At 32.2% G+C, this 18,936-nt stretch overlaps 4 protein-coding genes across 4 annotated transcripts; 2 read left to right on the plus strand and 2 right to left on the minus strand.

Annotated features, from left to right (window-relative positions):
- The first annotated feature begins 1,630 nt into the window (after positions 1 to 1,630).
- LOC106627274 (uncharacterized) lies at positions 1,631 to 4,045 on the plus strand. The gene is made up of 2 exons (XM_014247339.3): positions 1,631 to 2,122; positions 2,463 to 4,045. The coding sequence occupies exons 1-2, from the start codon at positions 1,721 to 1,723 to the stop codon at positions 2,679 to 2,681; spliced, it is 621 nt and encodes a 206-aa protein (XP_014102814.2). The 5' UTR covers positions 1,631 to 1,720; the 3' UTR covers positions 2,682 to 4,045.
- LOC106627280 (uncharacterized) lies at positions 3,682 to 4,685 on the minus strand. Its single transcript, XM_014247346.2, has 2 exons — positions 4,162 to 4,685; positions 3,682 to 4,097 (listed from the first exon to the last, which is right to left on the minus strand). The coding sequence occupies exons 1-2, from the start codon at positions 4,561 to 4,563 to the stop codon at positions 3,795 to 3,797; spliced, it is 705 nt and encodes a 234-aa protein (XP_014102821.2). The 5' UTR covers positions 4,564 to 4,685; the 3' UTR covers positions 3,682 to 3,794.
- Positions 4,686 to 10,346: 5,661 nt separating this feature from the next.
- Positions 10,347 to 14,221, plus strand: LOC106627282 (uncharacterized). Its single transcript, XM_070108373.1, has 2 exons — positions 10,347 to 11,080; positions 13,537 to 14,221. The coding sequence occupies exons 1-2, from the start codon at positions 10,634 to 10,636 to the stop codon at positions 13,723 to 13,725; spliced, it is 636 nt and encodes a 211-aa protein (XP_069964474.1). The 5' UTR covers positions 10,347 to 10,633; the 3' UTR covers positions 13,726 to 14,221.
- Positions 14,222 to 16,373: 2,152 nt separating this feature from the next.
- LOC106627269 (protein TsetseEP) lies at positions 16,374 to 18,179 on the minus strand. Its single transcript, XM_014247335.3, has 3 exons — positions 18,018 to 18,179; positions 16,969 to 17,292; positions 16,374 to 16,882 (listed from the first exon to the last, which is right to left on the minus strand). Exons 1-3 carry the CDS (start codon positions 18,063 to 18,065, stop codon positions 16,466 to 16,468), a joined length of 789 nt encoding a protein of 262 aa, XP_014102810.2. The 5' UTR covers positions 18,066 to 18,179; the 3' UTR covers positions 16,374 to 16,465.
- Positions 18,180 to 18,936: the final 757 nt, after the last annotated feature.

An 18,936-nucleotide genomic window follows, 5' to 3' on the forward strand; every position in this document is an offset into this window, starting at 1 on the left:
CATTCACTGAAGCTCGCAAGTCATCGAAAGCTTGTCTAATGCGAGTCGTCCATCCATCTCTGTTAATAACGATAACATCGAAAACGATGACGAGACGTGGGCTTATGAATATGATGTCGAAATTGTATAAAAATCACGTGAACAGCGCTTCAAAAATGAAACGAAACCAAAAAAAACTAAAATTCGCCGAACTGAAGGCCATCCCAGCTGAGGTTTATAACAAGTGTATGGAAAATGGATTTAGCTTTGCAATGCTTGTATTGGCTCAGGAGGCTACTTTGAAGGCAATAGTAATGACTTGTATTAAAATTCGTGGAATTGTGGTTTTCATTTCGTCAGTTCAGTTCAAATTTGAACAAAAGATATATTATATAAGCATTTATGATCTCTTACAATTTGAGAGACATTGGAACCCGTCTAGCTAATTGTTCATATTTCAATATAGTACAAATTGTTATAATTCATTAAACCTTTTTTATATTAGACTTTTTGGCAAACTCCCAAAATATCGTACTTTGTACTAGATAAAAATTAATAAATATTTGCACTGGATCACGCTTTAAATAATCATCGCATTTAACGCTATCAATCCTTCAGTTAAATACTCAATTCTTAGAAAGTTAGACTCGTATATGACTCAATTTGAAGGCATACTAATTACTAATAAAGATAATAATTTTCTACGTATTCTGGTGTTAATTTCATTGATACTGCAATAAAATTAAACATTATTCATCATAAATATGTAGATGTGTACACGTAGAAAATTATTAAAATACATTGAAGCAAGATTTAGTCAAAATTATCATTAGATATATTTAAACTATTTAAATTTTAGAAAATTGCCTGTAAAAGTATTCACTAAAATGTTCTTGAAACATAATATATTTTTGTTGCGAAAATTCGGACTGAAATATGCCGGTAAATTTCACGATTTTAAAGCAAGTGCGTTGTGCGATGTATGTACATATAAAAATTATTTTCACATAACTTGGAGCAGCTTATTCGTGTTCCTTTCGGGGTACATAAAAAGTAAAAAAAAAATAAGATTTTGTATGCTTTAGGGCTTTAGAAATACCCAATCCTAAAGAATACACAATTTTTATTCTTTTTTAAATTTGTATGTTCCCCGAAACCAAAACATTGCAGTACTGTGGTACCAACATACCAAACATGTGAATGCGTCTTATCAGCCATTTGTCAGCTGCCAAATCAATTGATAAGAAATTTCAAATTAAGTCGTAATGTTAATGTTACAATTTAACAATAATAATGTAATGATCACTTATGCATATACCCAGTGCACATTGCGGAATATAATTAATTTGAACTATTTGAGAAATATTTATGGGAGGTTATTTCTATTTCCCAATGTTGAAATTTACGGTGAAGTTTCAGATATGTGAAAACAGCTACTGTTTTTAAGATTATCAACTACTGTTATCAATGAACGCAATTTATATATTTATGGTTGTTCCTAACCTTCGCATTGTGGATTGGTATTAAAAATAACATTAAATCGGGCAAATATAAATATAATCATAATGAGTAATGCAATATAATTATCAAATGTAAATCACCAAAATAGTTCGCACTCATATAAATACTCTTGAGCAGTGCTTTTGAAGATCAGTATAAGGTGCATAGCCAATTGCGACAGGTGTAAAAGAAAAATTAATCAACACTAAAAGTGATACTTTAAAGAATAAAAGTGTGCAAGATGACAGCAAAATCTCTACTCCCCTTGCTGATGGCAACAATTGTCAGCACTGCCTTGGCACAATCGCCTGTGGATTGGCAGCCGTTGCTTGACCAGCAGAACTTGGTTCTACGCCAAGTGGTGCGGACATTGCAACTGACCCGTGGCGGACTCATCGGAGCTGAGGAAACCGATGCCTGTTTCGATTGGTATTTGAATAATCAGACTGCGATCAATGAAGTCTACTATAAGGATTACAACGACTGCAAGAATACGGCAACGGCAGCAAAGACATTGCTGTCGAAGCAAAGTGCTTTAGAACGTGAAGACCTTTTGGATGATGGTCACTCACTTTGCTCTGCTTTGGGTGCATGTGAAAGTATCTCCGATAGTCTGGAATTCTTCCAGTGCTACAATAAGATGGTTAGTACTCTTAACTTGAGACACTATGCTATATCACATTATTAACATTAACGGTCGTTGTATGGTTGATATTTGGTAATGAGAGTAAAATATCAGTGAAGAAGTTCTTATGAATTAAGGATATAATTTTAGTAACAACATTAATTTGAAACAATTAAAAATAAAACAAATTACAAATTTAGCTAAAGTGTTCTAGACAAAATATGGTATGAAAATATGAACTATAACTTTGATCTAAAGTCATCAGTACTCACATATGTATAGACATATTAAAAATTATTCTAAATATGAACATATTTTATATACTGATTTCCCTTCATCTCCCTTTTTATCATAACAGTCTAGCAATAACAGTCCGCAATTGTTGAACATAACTGTCACATCGGAGCGCATAGCTGACAAATTGACAATTTCATATCGAGCCATTAATGACACCGAACGTGTATGTACTACTGAAGCCCGTGTTAAGAATGTGAATGACCTGAGTATCAGTAGAACGAATCTCAATAACTGTTTGAATGGTGATTGGAACCCCCCCCGGGGGGCGCGAAAGCTCTGAAGCGTCCTATCAGTTAAGTGGAAGCCGAATGCTACTCAAGCAGGACATAGGTATATCATTCTGAGCCAATAGCTCGCATGTCAGAGAGGAAAGCAATAGACGCATGAGTTGGAGCAGAGATAATATTACTTACTAAGAGTAATTTATAATTTATATATATATATAAAATCAAAGAAAATTTATAACAATAACACAGAAATAATATTCTGGCGCTTTATTTTAAACTTATTTACCTATACGTATTTAGAAAAGTATGTAAGATATATATACGGCTTTAGAAGATTAAGAAATTTTATAAGAATTATAAAAGGAAATATTTTTTAAAAGATTATAGGTATTATAAAGTCTAATTAGGTGGCTCAAAGTTGAAATAAACTTCCAGAGTTATCATTCCCGAAATTTAGTACATAGAATATAGTATCACTCGAAGTTTGTGAAAACAAGAAAAAAATCAACTTCGTCAATTTCGGCTGCACCGCAACGTTTGACGACATTTTTTCATCTTGGAAATGTTCACTACATTGTTACAATACCTTTAAGCAGTTTTGTAAACACAGAAATGTGTTAGTAACGGACATAGGCTCCCCCATGGTCAAATGTCAAAATCTGCCTAGAAAGTTTTGACCTCAGATAGGATCCAACAATCGACCCTGCAGCAGTTACCTCTATCAATGCTTTTAAATATCAACTGAAAGCATGAAAATTATAATGAGCAAAAGATAGCGATTAAGTTACTGAGTAACCAAAGGTATTGGGATTTTTTTAAAAACTCTCGAATTCAAGTTTGTGGAGAGTTTTTTTTGTTTTATAGAAAACATTAAACTCGTAATTGGTGTAAATCGAGAGTGACAAAATAGCCAAATAGTAAATATTTTCTGGCATTAGTGCTGAACATACTCACTCTGAGTACCCCTTTGACAAAAAAAATTTCGGACAAACGGTTTTGACATATATCAAGGTTATAACAGTACCAGTTTTAGAGATAATATATGAATATGAGTAAGAGATTTATTGTTATTTTTATTACAACTGAATAAGGCAAATATTCGGACAATATTTTAATTGAAGTTAAGTACCATATAAATCGTTTTATGCGAATTTGGAAAGAGTAAACTAATAATTTTGTGTAGTTGTTGTTGGATCCGAAGATATTTGCGTTGTTAACGTTGTTGTATGAATTGGAGTTGATGTGGATGCTGTGGGACTTGTAGTTGTTGTTGGTACATCAGATACACCATTTAGGCAACTTTGTAAACTATTATAGATGACGTTGTTGTTTCCATCGTATTTGCGTTTCGCATCGATCAGACAACCATTCTCCTGATAATCAGAGTCGCTATAAGCGTGCTTCACCTCAGCCAGCGTATCAGAGGCACTTGCGGAAACATTTGCCATAGTATGCTGATTTGTAGTACTCTATGGGAGAAGCGAAGATGCACTTGTATTTTATAAATTTCTTTTTAGAAATATCTTTACTTACCGCCAACTCGAAGCACTTAAAGTAATCAATGGAGTCCTTATTTGGTACACAGTTTTCTAGCAGCTTGCAGGCATGCGCACTCGATTCTTCGATTTCATCTCGCTGCTTATATGTTGACTCGTCAATTTTTTTGCGTCTATCCTCGGCACTCCACAAGCATTGTGAATAATCCTTTTCATATTCATCATAGCAATCGGAGAGTTTCGGCAAATAGTAAGCGAAGCATTCATTGGAACGCTTCGGATCACTTTGCTGGAGGTTGCGCGTGTTCAGCAGGAAATCGATCAAAGTTTGATCGGTGTTGATTTCGTGTATTCTGTTGCGGTAGCGTGTTAGGTTCGCATGCGCTTGCATAGCGATGAAAAGGACGCTGAGTAGAGTGAATTCCAATGCACGTGCCATATTTTGTGTACTTTGCTCTTCGATGGTCCTGAATTTTTTGAATATTAAAAAATAATTATTTTTACTTTAAATTGCTTTGGTGCACCTTGTTTGCTGCTGCACTAAACAATTTGACTGTGACACTCACTGAGGCATTGTAACATTTTATAATTTACTGCCAGCTCCCAGAGAACATTGTGATACCGCGCTAAGAATTGAAAAAATTTTTGAACATCTGATTTTTTTTTTTTGGTTCTTCATATTTCGCTGATATTTTTAATTTCTTTGCCGGCAATCTCGCTTATCGCTCCACGGGTGTCTTTTACAGTACGGCAATGTGAGTGTGTTCATCCGATATAACTTCTGATTTGCAAGAAGAAAGAACAAAAATCGAACTGTGTTTACCGGTCATTAGCAGTCGCGATAATTAGTTATTCAACAAATCATTTTTATCATGAGTCGGTGTTATATACTTATTATAAACGAAAACTTGAGTTTACCATTAAAAGTTAGTTATCAGTAAACGAAAGGTGAAAGACATTATTTGAGAAATTTTGCAATGAGCATATATCAATGTCAATCAATTCCAACAGGAGTTAGAAGCTGCTGACCCGCAGGTTATTGTGCTTTTAGATATGATAAAGAATCTTCTTCTCAATGTACTCTACACAGTTTGCACCACTGATTATTAATATGACAACAAAAAAATAAATATTTTCTAAATAAATATTCTTTCTAGAGCTAAAGAATTTCCTAAAAGTAAGCTCTTTTTACGGGTCTTTTCCAAGTTTTGGCGCTGGTCAAGGTCTAATCAATTTGTTGATTGGCGTAACAATTAAGAGGTCGAAGGTGATGGTATCTGCTATGGTAAGCGATTATGCAATTTATTTTACCTCTTTGGTTCCCTATATCAATATTAATTTTCCTCCTAAATTCCAACTGGGACGTTGCAACAAGCCACAAACTAGACTTGTCAAATAGGCACCTGTGTTAAATGACTTGAGCCATTAGCGAGTTTGGCCTTTTGATTAATTTTTTCATGATCAATCGGGGCTTTTCCGGTTAACTTATTTATTTCGGAACTGATCTAATCTCTTGTTGGAATCTAGTATAACATCGCAAAAATCATGATTTATTGTGCTCGTATTTCATCGTGTAATATACATATATATTGTAATTGGAGAATTAGCACCACCGCTGTACTAGACACCTACATACATATGTATCTATGTACATATATTAATATTTTTCTCGAAAAGAAACAAGTTTAGTTTTAGTATCGGTTTATTTTCTGACTCCGAAATTTAAATAATATTTGCTTTGCTGAGATTTTCTGTGGTTGATTGAGTCACAAAAATATATTCGCTAATTCATTGGATTTGTAGTTAACATGTTTCCATACAAAGGAGCCCTTATTGAACGCGAAATTGAGGTTCAGTTTCGGTTGAAGTATTATTCGATGAAATGGGTACATAGGCTTTAATTTCGACTGATCTTGAATTTTCGGACTCATACTAGATAAGTTAATGAGTCACTAATATGCGATTAGGAACAAAATAATTAGTAGAAATTTAGGGACTAATATTTCTACTTATCTAATTTTGATATAATTTGAACTTGCAGCAGTAAAGATAGAAATAAATATTTAATCAAAGCCTAAAACCGAAAGTAAGTCAAATGGTAAATAAAAGATGTCGCTGCAGCTACTTAAATGCACTCAACTAACTGTGTTTAGGAAAGTTGCTCAAAAACTTGCTCAGTGAGTAATTAGCTTTCCAGTGGTGCGTATCAGTAACTCAATTCATATCGTTTATATTTGCCTTTATACATATATATGTCGACATACGTATAAAGGTATGTTTTTAAGTGTTAACTCTCTTATCAGTGTTGTAAAGTTAATGAAAACGTGAAATAAATAAAAAATTACGTGGATTTATGGATATTCTCTCTTCTTCTTTGAAACAATATTTTTTATGGCAGATCAGTTGTCTTTAAACTAATTCTTATACGTCGGTATATGGTAGCCTTATCATTTTAGTTGGTTATATCAAACCCTGATCTCATAAACTTGTAATAGTAAATTTCATGTGCAGGTGCACATTGATTAATAATATGAGGAGATGCCTGACCAACGATTTAATTAAAATGTGAAAAATTTAAGCTTCAGGTTAAGCCCAATAAGTTTCGTTTGGGTAAAAATGCATTGAGTTAAGTTTTATTGTGGTATAATAGGGTAGGTTTAGAAGGTTGATATTAACATTTGTAAGATTCCAACAGCTGAGGCTAAATCTGATGATATTTTGTTTTATAAATAATATTTTTTTCAGAGATCGTTCCACGAAAGAGCCTAAATAATTTACATATATTATTGATTATTATTTTTATACTCTTGCAACATGTTGCTACATAGTTAAACAGTTTTGTTTACCTAACGGTTGTTTGTATCACCTAAAAATAATCGAGCTAGATATAGGTTTATATATAAATGATCAGGATGACGAGACGAATTGAATTCCAAGTGACTGCCTGCCTGTCCATCCGTCCATCTGTCCGTCCGTCCATCTGCGCAAGCGATAACTTGAGTAAAAATTAAAATATCCTACGTTCCTTGGCAAAAAAGTAAGGACGAGTTCGTAGATGGTTGTAATCAGGCCCACAAAACGCCATTACATTTTATATTAAAGATGGGTGTAAACCCATATCTTGGGATCTGCTTAATCGATTTCAACCAAATTCGGTACAAAATATTCGTCTTATATTTCTATATTATAGTGCGAAACAGGGCGAAATCGGATTACAACCAACCCTAATTCCTATATAACATCATTTTCAATTCCATCAGATTTTTTCACTTTCCACTATGCATATCAAGCAACAATGATTATATCGGGGTAAAACTTTGCGTGAATAATACGTTTAAAGTATGCCACCTTGTGACCAAAAATTATCTAAATTGAACCAAACCTGTTCAAGCCCCTAGGTACTGAATATGTGGACCCCAGTGCCAATAGCTGATTTTTTACCGAAAATATCGGTCATTGTGTGCGATATACCTATATAGGCAATTCACAAGCTTCGTCTTATGTCGTATTTCAATAGGTTAAAAAATACGACACTTGTGAGCACCCCTTAATTGTTGTATGTTATATTATGTAATATTTCTACACTTCACCAGCTGGTAATGAAAAATTAAGAATACAAACTTTCCACGGGAAAGTGACGAAAATAAAATTAAAGCTTCTTTAAAAACACAATAAAAAAAAGTAAACAGATACAGCTGATAGGATAGCACACTCAAAAAACATACTTCGCCGTGTTGTATTTGTTGTATTTCAATTTTATATAGGAAACAACAACAGTGTTGATATGATAGTCATAAAAAAATGAGATAATACAACGATATGACACAATTTGACACCTTGTGAATACCCTAATAATTGAAACTCTTAGAGGATTATTTTCTAATGATAGTATGCATGTATGTCAATACTTCCCTTAGCCGCCATGTACCTAATATATAAAAAGATTTTTGAACTTCCGAATGACTATATACCGCATATATCGGCCATTATGTGAGTTATCTCAATGAAAATGAAAGAGCGTGTTTTAATTATAACAGTGTATCTTTTTGTCTAAAATGAATAAAATTGGGAGAAAACTTGACCTAGCCCCATATAACCAATATCTAGATATTCGAACATTCGGCTGACTTTGCTCCATATGAGTTACAAATAGTAACTAGCAGTTCAATGTTACCATCTTTTTACGTTTTATCATCTGTAATTAATTTATTAAATGCTATAACTTTTACTAATTAAAAAACAAAAGAAACAACCAAGCATTTATGACCTCATTTACATGTTGAATTATTTTTTTTGCTATTTTATGTTTCTAGTAATGGAAAAATGTTCAGGCATCAAACTAAATCACTGTTTTGATCTTGATGTGTATGCATACATATGTATTAAGGTTAAACAAAAGAAATTAATCTATAGCAGTTATGGGTAAAATACAACCTACATATACATATGCAGAGAAAACAATATCTTTGAGTTAGATTTTTTAGGATATTTTACGTTTCACAAAAATCCGCTATTATATATACTTTTATCCTAAACGGTTCACAAGGTATGATACTTTTAATAAAACACGTATTTTTATTATGTGTTATCTAAATAGGAAATGTTGAATTCCACCGACACCTTTTAAAATTAAGCTCAAAGTCCTGCTTTGCACCGATTTTTTTTCTCTGCATAAAAGTTTATTTTAACTTTTAATACGACATGCTATTTTTTTTTGGCTCACCCTAATACATATAAGTATATGGAGAAATATTTGTAGGTTCCATTCATGGAAATTTAATTACGAGACAACACTTTATAGTTGTTGTTTTTGAGTATAGGAAATAATAACAAATTAAGGTGAGTATTATTATTGGTACTCTTGGACATAAAAAGTTAGATAGTGGGTGCTTAAAAACACTATCAAATAGTTTGCGTACGATTGTGTGTATGCCATATATTTGCCTAGATATAACAAGTGTTGCATATTTTCTAGGAACTGCAAACTTAACGACCACTAAGATGATAAGTAAAAGGAAGTCATTATAAATTAAGTACACTTTATAAATTAAAATTTTTTCTTACTTTATTTTTCTGGAAATACAAAATAAGTAGAGTAGAATAAATGTTTTTATATGCCAGATTCCGTGAAGATATTTTTTCTAATAAAAAAGCTTTCCATACAAGCACTTGATTCCTATCGTTCAATTTGTATGTCAGTTATCTGCTATAGTGAACCGATATCGGCGGTTCTGAGAGATGAGTGACTTATTGGGGAGCAAACGACGCGTGAAAAATTTCAGAACGATATCTCAAACAACTGAGGTGTTAGCTCGCGTATATGGTATATGACTGACGGACAGATGGATATTGACTCAGCTTATCGCGCTGGTCATTTAAGTATATATTTTATAGGGTCTTCGACGTTTCCTTATGGGTTCTGAGATTAAAAGCTTCGTAGCAAATTTAATATACTATGTTAAGGATATACTTGTAACAATAAAAATGATTATAAATCGGTTATTACAAAGCCATTCGGACTATTCGAGTTCACGGCATGAACAAAATCGTGTGCTTCACTTAATCAGAACAATCGAATGAAATATCTTCTGTTGAGTGATTGGAGTTTCCTAATTTCGGCACACCCTGTTTTGTAGCTCGAAAAGTTGCTATACCCAAATGGTTATCTGAGTTGAAGATATTTTTTTTGCTACTTAAAGTATTTTTTTTTTAGTAAATTTCAGTATCTGATGAATTTTTTGTAACATAAGCAAAATTTAGAATTAATTGTTTTTGATAAATGTGTAGTTGATATGTAAACAAAGTTAATTATATTGCAATTTGCGATCAATTTGAAAGTACAGTGAAAAATATATTTTATTAATTTAAAAAATAGCATACTTTATTTGCATATATATTTTTGTTAAAAATAATTTATTTAATATTTTAATATATAATTTTTGGATAATTATCATATTTTCAACTTTCAAAAAGTACTGACGTCCCTCATCAGCACACTAAAATGATTCGGTGAGCTGTAATTGAATTTGTGTTGCGGTTACTTGATATTTTTTTAGAACAAATTCTATCTTGCCCTCAACCCTACCTGTTCTACCACGCTTTCAATTTATGATAAGAGCCAAAGCATTTGCCCCTCACACATGCCGACAGACACATGTGTATCTGATTAACTACTGCTGAGCGAACGCAACCGCCACAACAATTAGTCGACACATTGCCTAGCTCATGTAACGTACACCGCAATTATTGTCTGGCTGTCTAACGGTACGCCTGTCTATTTTCAAGCCCGTCAACTGATTGCTAGCTGTCTGTCTACGCATAAACACACGTAGCTGTCAGTCAGTCGGCGCTGTGTGCGCCGTGTGTGCACTTCATGATTGCAGCAAAGCAAACCAACAAGCACAATTTGCCATTAATTACACATTTGCAATCGCCTACTTGTTGTCTACGTGCTATACGGTGTCGCGTTACGTAAGCACGTGAGCGTATGCACCGTTGTGTGAGTGTAAATGTTTAACCCATCAACAATGGCTCAGCAAGTGTCATCGTTAAAACAGTTAGAGTCGCTGTTGCTGTTGCTGTTTTTATTATGGTTCGCCAACAGCTGTTGCAATCAGGCGCAGGCATTTGCGGTATTGCCGGAGAATGTGTTCGGTGGTGGCGCCGGTTTGCTGGTGAATGATATTGTTGTTGGCGATGTCGCTTTGCCGGTGACGCGCGTTGAAAATGATTGCTTTGAGACATTTTTGCAGGAGAGTCGAAGTGCGAGCAACACCTATGCGTCGGCATATCGAGCATGTCAAATGTTGGGCAGTCGGAAGCGTATGGAATATGTGAGCGCGGAATGGTCAACTCGAGAGGATATGATGGAGCAGGTGACAGCGTTGTGTAAGAATCTTTGTGATTGTGCACAAATTGTGGCTGATCTGGAATTCTTTCAATGCAGTGCCCAACATGTAAGTGCATAGAAATAAGATATTTGTGGTTTATTGGACCGTGTTTGCAAGGAAAATGAGGCGTTATATTGAAAAGCGGTAAACAAGTTAGAATGTTTACATTAGGTTGGTCCTCAAATGTGGGCATACATTTTCCAAAGCATATTTCATGATTCTAATATCACTGCAATCAAAAGTCTCACTTCTAAATTTGGTTCCAATTATAACAATTTGTTTTACAGAAATTATTAGAAATTATAGATATTGAAAATAACACGATACATAATATGATTTTTTAAGAGGTTGAACAGAATTTATACCAATTTATTTGGAAAAATGTTTTTTCTATTCGCAAAGCTCTGGAAGAGCTGAACGAACCTGTTTTAAAATTTCGGAAAAAATCATAAAATATGTATATGCTTAGAAGATAATTCTAAATTATAGAAAATCATGTAAGTGAATCATATTCACCTCCAGAGAGACGGTCATACAAGACCTTTGTTTCTCATAGAGAGAATGTCTTGTTTATGTTTATTTTTGTGGAGTACAGTACAAAACAGTGGCTACCAAATTTATGAGCAGACGTAAAAAAAAGTCTTTAAAAAAGTAGATTATGTGAATTTATCAGTTGTTATTGAAAACTTAATTAGTTTGGCTTGACTTGGTATTTATATTTGTTATAGACAGTGTATTGTGTTCAAATATTAAGAACGCATTTCATAAAGGAAAATCTACATTAACAAAATTCTTTCAATTTGTGAATAATGTATCAGTATTGTTTTGAGAGAATAATTTTTAAGAGAATATCATCAGTATGATCCATAAACCGACTTTAGCAAATCTTTAGATAAAGCTCTTTTGCAAAAACTTGATCTTCTCGGTTTTTAGCCAAGATTTCTTCAGTGAGTATCTTTTTACCTCAACAATAGAATACAACGAGTGACATAAATCATTTGATTATTTGGTGGCATGGAAAAATATGGCATTGAAAAAATATGGCATTGAAAAAATATGCCACTGAATATTAAAAAAAAAGTAAGACGATGAACTTTTCCAATTTCAATATGTATTGTAGTAAAAAACTGTAGTCTAGAACAAGATTTGTTGATTTAGAAGTGACTTGGACCCTAAGCTAATTTTGGTCATCTTGTTAATTCAACAGTTTGGAAAGCTAAATGTACTCTTTGTTCTATTACGTTACTAAAAATCGTTCAAGAATGTCCGATAGGGCTTTATAGGAAGTAACCAAATCCATTCTGACAAGTTAAGATATTCTAAAATAAATTTTCCTAGTCAATTATTCACTTATAATCATCTATTTATTTTTAATTTAGTTTTATTTGTTATAAGCAACTTTTAAGTCAACAAGACTACATGCTCGCTCAACGTGTTGTTTTTGTAGTAATAAATATTATTTTATAAGCTCTTGTCATTTTTAACAATTACAGTTTATATCTTGGAGCTTACAGTTACATATGATTATTGTATTAATCTACAAATAATTGTAAAGTTAATATTGACAAAATCTATTGCATCGATCACTTAGTGGCAAGCGTAATTTTATACCGACCAAACCGAAACCGTAGTGTAATGTTGTATAGAAAATATTATCTTCTTTACTTTTTGATTTCTTATATATTGGAAGGAGTGGTTAAATATTTCTTTTGATATTTACGTAAAAATCAATTAGCAAACTTATATATATGAGTACAAAGGCTTAAGAAATTATAAATAATTCGCTTTTATGTACTTAAATACTTGCATATCTATTATAATTCCAATAATTTATTTAAAAATAACGGCAAATATAATTCGATGAACTCAAGCATAGCGATAAGCTTATACAATAATACTTAACATGAATAAACTTTTGTTGTTCATTTCTGCAACAACAAGAAAGCAGTGCAAATACACCTTAATATTTTAGATGTATAAGTGGCACATAATCTCTAGTTTACATATTCTTTTGTATGCCTATGACATAAATTTACCTACTTTCTTAAACGCTTTAATAATCCCTAATTCTTTAGCTGATAATAAAATAATTTACATGTGACAGTAACATTTTTATGCCTATGCGGTAAAATCTTGTCTATCAACAATTTCATAAGCTATCTGCACCCCAGTCTATACAACGGGTGTAGACATAAAGGTCCAAGGGCGCCATAATTCCAACTAGTCGTATAGATATTAAAGATAATTTAGAAAATAAAGGTTTGTGCTTAGATTAGTTTTTCTATTTTCTCTCTCGCTGATCGCTAAAGACTATAATAAAGATTTGTATTAAAAAACGTTTAAATTTCATTTGATTATTATGTAAGTGTCCAGGTTGAATCAGTTTTTCTTGCAAACATAATATTAATTATAGAAAACATTAAAAAAATGTATCTACAATAATTAAAAATTCTTTTAAATTTAATTTTTTTTTCAACTTATTTAAAATTTTCTACTATATTTTCTAAACATATTCAAAACAGTCCTACAAAGGTGTGAACACAATGCAGCAAGTTTATTTGAATTCAACCGCCGCCACCGTGGAATTGGAACACAAATATGAAGAAGCGGAAAAGGAGATTCTATTATGTATTATCTCTGCCGAGCAGGAATATGTGGATTTGTCTAGTAAAGCGTTTCTAAAGCTGTCGAAATGTTTAAAAGCAACTTGAAATGCGTTTTAACTAAAATTATCTATTTTGTATAAGTAAGGAAGGAAAAAGCTCTAATATAATTGTGGTACAATAACATTTTTAATTGATTTAAGCTTAGTTTTAACAACAACAATAACACAATACACTTTTATTTATTTTTTTTACGTATTAAACGAAACTGAACTGTTGTTTTAAGCAAACTTTTATGCCTGAAATTTTTTGCTAAACGTGTTGGGCAGAATTTCTATATAAAAATATGTGAAAGAGGAGAGAGTATGATATGCTAATCATACATACGTGTATACTAAGGTAAATAATAAAGTGTAAAAAAAATGGATAGCAGCATCAGAAGATGTGCTGATAAAGTATCAATGCTTTGAGTTAGAATTGTGCCAGAAAAAAAATTTGAAGCTTGGCAAAAGATTAGAATTAATGGTAAGCGTAACAAGAATTATATCTCTGCACAAGGTTGCGAATTTTATAATTAAAAATTTTGAGGATGGAAAATAGACTATTTAAAATTTAGTTTTTAATCAAAAATCGGAATTAGGAGAAAATTATTTTTTAAACTTAAAACTGGAGTAAATAATAAAAAAATTCTGTTTTAAATTAAAAGCTGAAATGAAAAGGGATAAAAAGAAGAGATTTACATATTTGTAACGAAAGCCTTTAATTAAAAGTAATTAAATGTAAGCAAGGCAAAGACTGCTAAATTATACAAAAATTATGGAACACGAAGTATGAAATCGTGATAATATTTTTATAGTAAGATAATTAGTTTTTTTAATATTTAATTAAAAGTTTGGCATTAACATTTTTTTATTTTTCAATCCGGTATTTAAAAATAAAATTTTGAATCCAAATTTTGGTATTAAATTTTTTTATTTTATAATCCGGTATTTGGAACTAGAAATCTGAAAATAATTTTTAATTAAATGTCGGGATTACAAAATAAAAAATTCAAGTGTTAGTTCAATTGCTTTTTAATGCATTTTTCAACCCTGCTTCTATATTTTTCTCATAAACTTTATTACAATCTCATCTTACCGTTTCATATAAATAATAGGTAAAACTGGATGATTCTGGTGTAAATTTCTTCTGAATGAGAAGATTTTCAGTTAGATGTGAAGAATATGTTTAATTTTGGGAAGAACGTTTTTTGCAACCTTCTGAGTTAAGATTATATATAAAATAAAAGTAAGTTAATCTAGAAGACATCTAAAATGAGCTTATGCACCAGAAGGCTACCTAATAAGGTAAAATGGTCTTCAATGAAGATCTATAGGCCGATTTTGATAGGTATTTTTGTATGACAGCTATATCCTATAGTGGTCCAATATCAGCTTGTCGGCTTAATTTCAAAACGATATCTTAAAAAATGAAGGACTAGTTTGCATATATACAGACAAACAGATGGATGTACATACAGGTGGACATGGTTAAATCGACTCAGCTCGTCAGGATAATTATTTACCATACATATACTTGTAGTAAATACTTTATAGGGTCTATGACATTATTATTTTCTCTCATCACATTAATGGTTAGCTTCATCTCGCTCTCTCTCGCACCTCCATTCATTACTGATTGTTACGATGACGATGATAACGTCGTACATTATGGAACCTTTGGACGGCGTTCAGACGAGTACTCTTTTGGCGCTCATTATCGGCAACTTTTTTGTTGGTGTCGCGTTTACAATAGGGACGTTCAGACAAGTGAATATTGATTTGAAATCGAGCGCTATTGCAACCATGAAAGGAATTTCAAAATGTCGAATTGCGTAGCAGCGAGCTGTTACGAATATAAACCCGAGCACGAGTGGCACGGTCCCGTTTTTGTCGTCCCCTCGCTTTAAAATACCGGCTTTAGTGACAAAAAGGGGTGCGCGTGTGAACCGGCACCAACATATAACTGTCGTCAAATAGTGTTGTCTTAGATTTATTATATAACATAAAAACGTCACCATGAAGTATTAACTCCAAACTTTGTAATGTGCGGATTAACTCGCGTTGACTGAATCGTCATAAATTCTGCTGTTCTCACAGTATTTGTATATATGAATATCATACTCGCATATTTCGATATAAACTAGTAGCGGTAGTATAAAAGAGAAATCTGGACGAAACAAAGAAGTGACGACCGGCATAGAGGATATTGCTAAGGTAAACTTGCAGAAAATCGGAACTTCCTAAAATTTAACACGAAAGTAAAATATGCTCAAATATGAAATTTTCAACTAAGCAGGAGCAAATTTTATAGATCAAGAAGAGAGACAGCTGAATTTTTTTTACGGTGTCTCCTTTGCATTTCCTGACTGTTTACTTATTTTTATATCGCTTTTTCTTCACACTTCCCTTTTTATTTCCTCTCGGATATTTTCTTTTTCATTTCTTTCGCGTTAAAAATTTAATATTTTGTGTTTGACCGATAGAAGTGACAATATCTCGTACAATCAACTTGAAAACAAAATACATTTAAAGCTACGGGGAGTATATATATCGACATTTTTTGAACGACTGTACTTTCCGGACGCTTTAATACCAAACTAGTTTCTAAATATATTAAAATAAAAGTTTTAAATTCTTTGAGAAAAAGGAGTTATAATGTAATGATGTAATCTAACCAAAATTTTGGAAAGATACAAATAAATCTTCCATATATACTTTGGGTTTAAATATAGATGTATTATATATATTTATAAAATAATATATTTATTATAACAGATTTTCTTGTAGGACTATTTTACATTAACATTTTACACATTTTGAGCCTCTTGATTGCCATTTTGATGCAACCAATTATTGAAAATGGAAATTAAATTACTCCTCGGCGCAGGATGAGCAGCAGCAGCCGTCCGAGGCTGACTGTTCAAAACACCCAAGGGCGTACGACGAGGAGCAGAAATCAGTTGTATATCATTTACGTCAGCGGACGATAGAGAGGGGCTGACTGTAGTGGTGGTGGGTGGTGGTATTGTTGGTGGTGGACCATTTTCTAAACAATAATTAAGCGCGGTGTAGATTTGTCCAGTGCGCTCCACATACTGACGTTCACTCGCGTTTGAGCAACGATAGGACTCGACGTCAACAAAATTGATTTGCTGCCGTAAATCTGCTGCCACATCGGAAGCATTATTAGAGACGACGTAAATGGTGGACACTGTGTTTGAAGACTGCAATAAATTATATATACAAGTAGAAAATATTAATGATTATGTTTTTTATTATATAATTATAAAAAATCTTGCTTTCCACTCACCAAATATCCGAAACAGTCGAGTGCCGACAATGAATTATTGATCACATTACACGATTGCACATAACCACAAACACCAGCTGCTAAATTAGAGATGCCACTTTGGAGTGTACTCGCCTGTGCCAAAATATTATCACGACCATCTTCTGCCGCTTGCACGCATCTCTCATATTCTATCGCCCACTGGTTGGTTGCTTCGTTCAGTAGCGGTACATAAAGGGTGAAACATTGCATTGATGTCGGTGTTGTGGCGCGTCCTTGTTGGGCCAGCAGAAAGTTGCCCAAAGCGATATCAGCACGAGCTGAAATGCGGCTGGGGACCGTACACTATAAAAGTATTATAAAGAATTGTAAAAAAAATATTTTTAAACCAAAATAAGAAATTAACAAACATTAAAAAAAAAATTTCAAATATTAAAAAATAAATGTAACAAAAATTTTAAAAGTTATTTAAAAAAAATTAAGAAAAATTTAATAAAACAAAGCAAGAAAAAATTTCTTGAAGATATCTCGTCAAATTCTGTTCTAACAAATGAGCAGGTTCTTAGTGAGGAAAGAACAGGTGCACAATTTCAAATCGATAGCTTAAAAACTGAGAGACTAAATCGTATATATACAGACAGACAGACGGACATGACTAAATCAACTCAGCTCATCATTTTGATGATTTAGGTATATATTTTATAGACTCTCCGATGTTTCCTTCTGGGTGTTACAAACTTCGTGGCAAACTTAATGTACCCTGTGCAGGGTATAAAAATACAAAGAAATTAATAAAAAAAATTATATAAAACTAAAATTTTAAAAAAAAAATTTAAAAAATTAAAAAATAAATTTAAAAAATTAAAAAATAAATTTAAAAAATTTAACACAATTTTAAAATATTGAAAACAAAAATATCATAAAAATTTAAAAGTTATAAAAAATATTAATAAAAATTAATAGTATTACAAAGTTTGAAAACAATTGCAAATATTTAAATATAAGTATTTAAATAAATTTTTTTTTTTTACAAAAATTATCTTTTTAACACAAAGAAAAAAATCACTTACCTCCGCCACCAGGATGGTGCTGAGTACACACAATACGATTTTGAACATATTTCTGTTCTATTTTATTTTATTCCACTATTCTTAAAATCCTTTCAGGCCACTCGATTAACTTTGCTTTTGCTGTACCGTGCGCTATTGTGCGTTTAACTGAATTCGGAAAGTGTCACAACTACTTTATATTAATATTTGCGAGAAATGCTTAGTAGGCCTCTTAAGAGTTCCTTATCTTGAAAGTGGAGTGCGGTGGCATCTGATAATTTCTAACATATGTAAGGCATGTACGTTGGGTATTCTGATTCCTTCGTATGCACGTTTCAATTAGCATTTGATAAACTAGCGCACATACACTCACACCTACAACTGTTGGATGCTCACCGTTATGAGTGTTTATTGCGTATTTGCTTACCTTTTGATTTGCGTATTTCGAGTAGCTCTCCTCATATATTCCGCATACTTTGTGATCACATTTATATCGTCGAATATATATATATAAACATTTTGTTGAACATAAAAATAATAATCGTATATTCACTCGTATATATTTATATCTTTTTATAATTTCCTCCATTGATTAAAAAAAATTTTCCCTTCTAAGAAGTTGTATCTCAAGCGACTCTCTAATGTAAACATTGCGGTTTTGCACGCATGTGTATGTGGGTGATGTACCTTGTTGGAAAGCTCAAAACCTTTTTACCATTATTAGTAAAAATAATTAACTTATTTTTAAATTATTTAAAATAATCGCTGTTAAAATATTCCTAGGTAATGAAAATTGTAATACCTTTAAATTTTATTAGACCGGGGTATATAATTTTTGAAACCAAAAAAAAAAATTATAATTGGATGAAGTCGGAAAGAGGAACGGGAGGGACGTGGTTGAATTTTAAAGAGTTAAAAACCGTTCAGTTTGATTTCGAGG

This window comes from Bactrocera oleae, chromosome 4 (assembly GCF_042242935.1).
Source record: "Bactrocera oleae isolate idBacOlea1 chromosome 4, idBacOlea1, whole genome shotgun sequence".
Classification (NCBI taxonomy): Eukaryota; Metazoa; Arthropoda; class Insecta; order Diptera; family Tephritidae; genus Bactrocera; species Bactrocera oleae.

Bases quoted from the DNA above. Each gene is read 5' to 3' on its own strand.
- LOC106627274 (XM_014247339.3), top strand. From the start codon at position 1,721: ATGACAGCAAAATCTCTACTCCCCTTGCTGATGGCAACAATTGTCAGC. The intron at 2,123-2,462 runs GTTAGTACTCTT...TTATCATAACAG, and splicing joins TCCAGTGCTACAATAAGATG to TCTAGCAATAACAGTCCGCA.
- LOC106627280 (XM_014247346.2), bottom strand. From the start codon at position 4,563: ATGGCACGTGCATTGGAATTCACTCTACTCAGCGTCCTTTTCATCGCT. The intron at 4,098-4,161 runs GTAAGTAAAGAT...CTTCTCCCATAG, and splicing joins TTAAGTGCTTCGAGTTGGCG to AGTACTACAAATCAGCATAC.
- LOC106627282 (XM_070108373.1), top strand. From the start codon at position 10,634: ATGTTTAACCCATCAACAATGGCTCAGCAAGTGTCATCGTTAAAACAG. The intron at 11,081-13,536 runs GTAAGTGCATAG...TATTCAAAACAG, and splicing joins TTCAATGCAGTGCCCAACAT to TCCTACAAAGGTGTGAACAC.
- LOC106627269 (XM_014247335.3), bottom strand. From the start codon at position 18,065: ATGTTCAAAATCGTATTGTGTGTACTCAGCACCATCCTGGTGGCGGAG. The intron at 17,293-18,017 runs GTAAGTGATTTT...ATACTTTTATAG, and splicing joins GCACCATCCTGGTGGCGGAG to TGTACGGTCCCCAGCCGCAT. The intron at 16,883-16,968 runs GTGAGTGGAAAG...AATTTATTGCAG, and splicing joins TCGACTGTTTCGGATATTTG to TCTTCAAACACAGTGTCCAC.